Source organism: Anomaloglossus baeobatrachus, chromosome 4, assembly GCF_048569485.1.
Source record: "Anomaloglossus baeobatrachus isolate aAnoBae1 chromosome 4, aAnoBae1.hap1, whole genome shotgun sequence".
Classification (NCBI taxonomy): domain Eukaryota; kingdom Metazoa; phylum Chordata; class Amphibia; order Anura; family Aromobatidae; genus Anomaloglossus; species Anomaloglossus baeobatrachus.
In genome coordinates, this window is record NC_134356.1 from 209,486,787 (window position 1) to 209,494,873 (window position 8,087).

Below are 8,087 nucleotides of genomic sequence, written 5' to 3' on the forward strand. Positions count from 1 at the left end.
AAATATATGGAAATCAAAATGAATTTAAGCCTCGGTTAGCTTTAGAAGACGTCAGAGAGCCGTTGAGGTTAGCAGACACGGCGAGTTATACGGAGCGAGTGGCATGCGATAAAAAAAAATCACATTCCACTTTGACCAATATTACTCTATGTGCCCGCTCCCATGAGCGATTGTTTTCTTAGCCCTCATTGGACCAAGAAAACAGTGGGCAGCATGCTGCGGGTGGAATGCAATCTTGTTCCACTTGCACCCATTCAAGTCTATGGGGCGAGAGAAAAATTGCACTGCACTCGCATTACACTAGTGTAACGTGAGAGCAGTGCGATTCTCGCATCAGCCGGCAACGGAGGAAATAGGGGAAATAAATCCCTCCTCTTCTGCAGCGCCGGCCCTCCCCTCCGCAGCGCCAGCCCTCGCTTCCGCAACGCTGGCCCTCCCCTCCGCAACTTTGGTCTGATCGCACGATCGGACCACAGTCGCATGACACTCGCATGACACTCAGCTCCCACTGTGCTGCGAGAATGTGCAGAGTGGGATGCGAGGACTCGCAGTAATCCCCGTTTGGTCTCAGTCTTAGAGATGTATTCTGACAAATAAAGAGATCGAGACTGAGCAGCCAGCAGTGTACTATATTACATGCAAGTTCTATAAGTGAAATGGTAATATAAAATATTAATAAAAAAAAGCTATTGCAAGTAAAAATTTTTTTTAAAGCATACGCAGAGCAGTCTTCAAAGTTTAGGCTTTTTAGGTCCTTTACTTTGGTTAAGAAATCAATATTACATTATATAAGCAACTAAAGCTGCAGCTTCCACACTTCTGTATTCTTGTTATTCGAGTAAAAGCAAATATTTGTAAATATTAAAGCTTTACAATTGAGAAATATAAGCTATATTTTAGCTGGTGATGACATAATGTGAATGTTATTTGTTTAGCCCAGTATTAAGGGTGTACTCCTTGGAGACCTGCCTTATGTAAACTTCTCCAGGATATATAAGTGTAGAGCAACTGTGCAGAAATATCATTTCTAGAATCCACTGAGCAGGTTCAGAATACCTCCTCATCATGAAGTCTATGGGAGTCATTACTTTCGCTATTCTGGCACTTACCAGCCTCACAGGTTCAAACACTATTTTATTGTTTTATTATCATTATTACTATGTTCATGTGCTTTTTTTTATGCACTTTTTTTTTTCTTTGGACTTCCTGCATTTGTTCATTTTCAGTGTTATTGTATATTTTATTTATATTTATATTTTGCATTTTATGCTTTAGGTATCATCTGCAATCCTGTGGAAACAGAGATTGAGGTATGTGCATGTTTCTTTGTAAACTATCACTGAGCTGATACCGTTACTCAAGTGCAGAGATGGTTTTTCTAGATTTTTGATGTATAAAATTATGTAAATGCAAAGTTTTACCCCCCCGAAAAAAAACATCTTTAGAGAAAACCAGTTTCCCTTTTCCCCATTGGGACAGTGGGGGGTCAATAGTCCCTTAGTCTCCACTGTTCACACATTTTGTGGCATGTGAAAATAATATTTTTAATTCCAGGAATGTCGGTGGCAGTCCAACTGAAGTGATATATTACCCATTATTCCCCCCTTAGATGAAAAAACAGTACTGTAATGTAAAGTTACATTTTTATTACCGTAGATACTGTTATTGTAATTTAACTTTGGATTATTATGTGTTACAAAACATTGAGGAGGTAGGTGACTACTACCCAGTACACATCCATTCAATAAGTTCTTTGTTCTTTTTTCATTATTGTTATACCTTTCACACCTAAAGGTTTCTCCACTTATGTTGATTATAACAGCCAAGACAATTTTCACACTTTTAACATGTACAAAAAATTAAACTTAAAGGGAATCTGTCACCAGGTTTTTGCTCCCCCATCTGAGAGCAGCATAATGTAGAGGCATAGACCCTGATTCCAGTGATGTGTCACTTACTGGGCTGTTTGCTGTCATTTTGATAAAAATCAATGTTTTCTCTGCTGCAGATCTAGCAGTAAAGGGTACTTTACACGCTGCGATATCGGTACCGATATCGCTAGCGAGTATACCCACCCCCGTCAGTTGTGCGTCACGGGCAAATTACTGCCCGTGGCGCACAACATCGCTAACACCCGTCACACAGACTTACCCTCCCTGCGACGTCGCTCTGGCCGGGGAACCGCCTCCTTTCTAAGGGGGCGGTTAGTGCGGCGTCACAGCGACGTCACACGGCAGCCGTCCAATAGCAGAGGAGGGGCTGAGATGAGCGGCCGGAATATGCCGCCCACCTCCTTCCTTCCACATTGCCAGTGGATGCAGGTAAGGAGATGTTGCTCATTCCTGCGGTGTCACACACAGCGATGTGTGCTGCTGCAGGAACGACGAAAACATCGTACCTGCAGCAGCAACGATATTAAGGAAATGTACGACGTGTCAACGAGCAACGATTTTTCAAGTTTTTGCGCTCATTGATCGTCGCTCATTGGTGTCACACGCTGCGTGTAAAGCACCCTTAAGGCCTAAGACACAAGGCATGAAAATCGTAGCTAGTGGATGCAATATTAGCCTATGTGTCAGCACCCATGAGCGATTATTTTCCCGGCCCTAATCGAACCGAGAAAACAGTCGCAGCATGCTGCGACTGTAATGCAAGACTCTGCGCACTGCCTCTCTTCAGCACTATCCCTCACCTCCTCTGCGCCATCCCGCCCCCCGCAGCTGAGGTCTGATCGCACGATCGGACCTCAGTTGCAGTGACACTCTGCTCCTGCTGTGCTGCCAGCGTGAGCCGACTGTCATGCGAAGATCGCCTTAGTCCCTGTGTGGCCCCGGCCTTATACAGCGCTCATGAATGTGCAGGACTACCTAACAGCAAGTCAAGTAGTCCTCTAATGATAAAATCACTGTTTAATCTAATGATAATCTACTGCTGATTGAGCAGTGATTTTTATCAAAACTACACTAGGCAGCCCAGTAAGTGACACACCACTGGAATCAAAAACATTTGTATAGCCAGCTTACCCCAATGTTGAAGCTTGACGTCTGGATAACTCTGCACGGACAGGGGGGTGGAAGCATACTCGGTAATTCGGCATTTAATGAACCTTCATCATGGTCTAAGTATCATACTTGGACCACGATGAAGGCGCATAAAACGCCAAAACGTGTTGTCTGATGCTAACCGCTACATGAAATAACCTTCTACCCATACATGGTGGTTTGCTTTTAAATGAAGAATAAAAGTTATGTTTTACGGACCTTGGATTATAGGGATTAACTTGCTTGACCAGCTCTTCTATTGCAGGAATCAGGATCTCTGGCCCTTTGTTATGCTGCTCTCAGATTAGGTGGCAAAAACTTGGTGACTAATGGGTGAATACTAACTATTTATGTTCAGATTACTCGTAACGAATCTCAAAGTACTATTCCAGTACTCATCATGATCAACCAACCTTAGGCAAGTCAATGGCGAAAAAGAGCATTTTTCTTGCTATGATGAATACTGGAACGATATTCGGTAAGCATTATCTGAACTCGAATAGTTACTATTCGCTCATCCCTTCTGGTGTTAGATTTTCTTTAACCTCTTCATGACCGAGGATGTAATGGTACGTCCTAAATCATGAAGGGGTGATCACCACCGGCTGCTGTGGTGAGCACATGGTGATCCCCGCACATGTCTGCTGATATGTACAGCTGACATGTGTGCCTCACATATGCAGGTAGATCTGCGATTCAACAGCGCTTGTTAACCCCTTAAATCGCGCTGTCAAAATGTGACAGCGCAATTTAAATGCCCGCAGTGCATAACACGCACTTACCATCGGTGGCCCCCTCATCACAAAGAGCTGATGGTTGCCATGGTAGCACAGGGTCATGTGATGACTACTGTCGCTATAATGACAAACTTCCTGTTATAGCCAGCAGAAAGCTGGCTGTAACATAAGACGAGCATGTCTGCAGATCTGAGCTGTGCAGCTCAGATCAGGAAAAATGAATGAGCGATCAGACTGCTGATCCTTATAGTCTTCTAGAGGAACTAGTAAAATTAAAAAAGTTTTAAAAAATTAAAATAAAAAAACCTAAAAGTTCATATCACCCCCCCCCCCATTCACCCAATTGAAAATTAAAGGGTTTAAAAAATAATATACAAACATTTGGTATCGCCGCTTTCAGAAACTCCCGATCTATCAAAATTTAAAATCAATTACTCTGATTGGTAAATGGCGTAGCGGCAAAAAAATTCCAAACACCAAAATTGCGGTTTTTGGTCATTGCAAATTTTGTGCAAAATCCAATGACAGGCGATCAAAATGTAGCATCTGTGCAACCATGGTATTATTAAAAATGTCAGCTCGGAACGCAAAAAATAAGCAGTTACTGAACCCCATGATCCAAAAAATGAGAACGCTACGGGTCGCAGAATGACACAACAAGTGCGCCATTTTTTTGGGACAAACTTCTGATTTTTTTTAACGCCTTAGATAAAAGTAAACCTATACATGTTTCGAGTCTATGAACTCGTACTGACCTGAGGCATCACACCCACACATCAGTTTCATTACACAGTTAACACGGTGAATAAAAACAATCATGCAATCGCACTTTTTTGCAATTTTTTCGCACTTTGAATTTGTTTGCTTTTTTCCAGTACAATATATGGTAAAGCTCATGACTTACTTTAAAAGTACAACTCATCCCACAAAAAACAAGACCTTATATAGGAAGATTGATGGAAAAATAAAAAAGTTACGGCTCTCATAAGAAGGGTAGCAAAAAACACAAACGGAAAACGTAAAATCACCCCATGGTGAAGGGGTTAAATTACAAAAAAATAAATTTATACTAAACACCAAAACCTAAATATTTTCAGAAAGTAGACACCTGGCTCACTGTGAGGCTGCCACTTGAACTTTGACTTTACCATTATTTTCTGTTTTTCCGCAGCCTAACTGTGATGAGTACCCTGCAATGCCAGATATGGGATTAATCTGCACCCGAATTTATAAGCCAGTGTGCGGTACAAATGGTCGTACCTATGCCAGTGAATGTGAACTCTGTTCAAGCAGAATGTAAGATGACATTTCAAAACATTCCATGCATTAGGATGTATAATTTTATATTACATGGTTTTTTTTTAACTAACCTCTTGATACTCAAGTCAAGTCAATTATGTTTGAGTTGTCACCAAAATGAAAAGACCTGGGAGTACCGAGAGATACACTGATCAGCCATAACTTTGAAGCAGACCTGTCACCAAGTTTAAAGGTGTCCAGTATTTTATTCTTGCTGCTCTGAGTATTCATTTTTTTTTTTTTTTTTAAAGGGCACCTGTCACCAGATTTGGTGTCTATAATCTGCGGCTACCACCAGTTGGCTCTTTTATATACAGCATTCTAACATGCTGTATATAAGAGCCCAGGCCGCTGTGTAGAACGTAAAAATAACTTTATAATACTTACTTAAATGGTCGGAGCAGTGCAGACTGGATAGATGGGTGTCTCCGTTCTCTGGGTCCGGCACCTACTCTTTCGTCCATCTTTGTCCTCCTTCTCCTGAAGCCCGTGTGCATGATGTGTCCTACGTCTTCCACCCTCGCCGGCATTGAGGTCCTGTGCAGGCGCACTTTTGTCTGCCCTGAGCAGGGTAGATGAAAGTATTGTAGTGCACATGCGCAGGACCTCCATGCCGGCTCGTGTGCATGACGTAGGACGCGTCATGCACCCAGGCTACAGAAAAAGGAGGACAAAGATGGCCGAAGGAGGAGGCACCATACCGGAGAACGGAGACATCCATCTGACCCTTTTGAACTGCACTGCCCCTTAGGTGAGTATTATAAAGTCATTTTATGCTCTACACAGCGGCCTGGGCTCTTATATACAGCGTGTTAGAATGCTGTATACAAGAGAGAAGGAGGACAAAGATGGACGAAATAGGAGGCACCGGTACCGGAGAACGGAGACGCCCATCGGACCAGTCTGCACCGCACCGACCTTTAGGTGAGTATTATAAAGTGATTTTTACATTCTACACAGCGGCCTGGGCTCTTATATACAGCATGTTAGAATGCTGTATATAACAGCCCACTGGTGCTAACCACAGCTTATAGTCCCCAAATCTGGTGACGGGTTCCATTTAACCCCTTCGCCTGTTTTCACCTTACTAACCATGCCAAATGTTACAGTTCTGACCAGTGTCAATTTATGATATAATAACTCTATAATGCTTCAACATATCCCAGTGATTCTGAGTTTGTTTGTTTTTTCATGATATATTCTACTTTACTTTACTGGTAAATTTGAAACAACACTTTTTACGTTTATTTGTGAAGTTATTGGAAATTTGGCAAAAATTTTGCAATTTTCAAACTTTGAATTTTTAAGCCTTTAAACTAGGGAGTTATGTCACATAAAATAGTTAACATTTACCACATTGCTACTTAATATCAGCACCGTATTTGAAACACAATTTTTTTTCTTACGAAGTTATAAAGGTTAAGTTCATCAGTAATTTCTAATTTTTTCAACAAAATTTACAAAACCAATTTTTTTAAGGGACCACATCATATTTGAAGTGACTTTTAGGGTTCCGTGTGACAGAAAATACCCAATAGTGATACAATTTTACAAATTTCGCCCCTCAAAGTGCTCAAAATCACATTCAAGAAGTTTATTAGTCCTTCAGGTGCTTCACTAAAGCAATGTGGGGAAAAAAAATGAAAATTTAACTTTTTCTCACAAAAATGTTGCTTTAGCCCTACATTTTTTTTAGTTTCACAAGGGTAAGAGGAGAAAATGTATCACATAATGTATTGTGAAATTTCTCCTGAGTACAGGGATGCAAATAAGGCCTTGTAGTGCCCAGTGCATTGTAGTGCCTGTACATTGTGCCCAGCTCATGCTTCAGGAGACACACATCTCATACATTAAGCAGCCTCTCCTCACTACAACTATGACAACCATCTGGACGTTAACTGTGGTTTAGGCACATCGTGGGGCTCAGAAGGGAGCAGGGGGGGTATTTGAATTATGGAGTGCAGATTTTGCAGGATTTCTTTAACGTGGAAGCCCCTATATTGACGGGCCTGAGTTGGGACTTGTTTTTTTGTGGGTTGACTTGAATGCCATTTGGAGGCAATTTGGGGTACAGAACATTTTGGATCAGTTCCCATTTATCATGTTCTCTATAATGAAAAAAAACCTTTGAAATAAATAATATGCATATATTGTTGGAACATAACTTTTTTTATATACTTAACTTCAGTTTTTAGTTATATGACTTTGCGGTAGATACAAATTGATTACTTTATAATATTTTTTTTGGCATTTTGATTTTTCTTTTCTATTTCATATATGTTTGAGATATTTATTTTGATAAATCCGATGTTTTTGGACCGAATAATCCTGAATAAGGTTTTATTTTTTCATTTTTTTTAACAGGGGAGGGTGATTTAAACATAAATTATCTGCAGCCAGGTTGCAGGGGACTGAGTGATGGAAAGCTGCATGTAAATGGTTAACAGCACTGGCCACTGAAGCACATCTGGCATCAGCTGTGTATAAGGGGTTCTCAGATTCTGGGCAACCCGTTGCGAAAATGTACATCATAAGTCATTAAGCATATAATAACCATTTTCTTTCTTGACACTGAACTTATTCTTTCATATATTCACAGGAAATTAAAAATGGCAATCAATATCCAATACAGGGCAAGCTGCATTGCGGAGGTGAATTTTTACTCATGTATTTAAATTATGTATGTAATGTTGTGTAGGTGCATCAATATATTTACAGATCACGGTTTTAGTCCATGGTTTCTAGCGCAGTCCCGGTCCCTTCTAGATCACATGAGCTCTTCTCTTCTTTGCAGTGTGACATTGCACTCACTTTATATAAAGGGATGGGGGTGTCACTCACTTGGCTTGCTTCAGGGAGGTCGACACAGGAACACTATCACTTTAAAAGTTCAGCGGGATTATTCCAGGCTTCATTAACCAGCACAGAGTAAACAAAACAGGAGCTTTACTAGCATAAAGGAAACAAAATAACAAACAGCTCAGTCCATAACTGCAGGAGTCCATCTATA

At 40.9% G+C, this 8,087-nt stretch overlaps 1 protein-coding gene across 1 annotated transcript in view; it reads left to right on the forward strand.

The window, feature by feature from the left end:
- The first annotated feature begins 1,035 nt into the window (after window positions 1–1,035).
- LOC142301370 (double-headed protease inhibitor, submandibular gland-like) overlaps window positions 1,036–8,087 on the forward strand; it is a 32,535-nt gene continuing 25,483 nt past the window's right edge. The window contains exons 1-4 of the mRNA XM_075342360.1: window positions 1,036–1,120; window positions 1,276–1,310; window positions 4,950–5,074; window positions 7,677–7,728. Coding sequence (XP_075198475.1) covers window positions 1,066–1,120; window positions 1,276–1,310; window positions 4,950–5,074; window positions 7,677–7,728 — 267 coding nt within the window. The 5' untranslated portion in view covers window positions 1,036–1,065. The remainder of the gene's footprint in view (window positions 1,121–1,275; window positions 1,311–4,949; window positions 5,075–7,676; window positions 7,729–8,087) is intronic.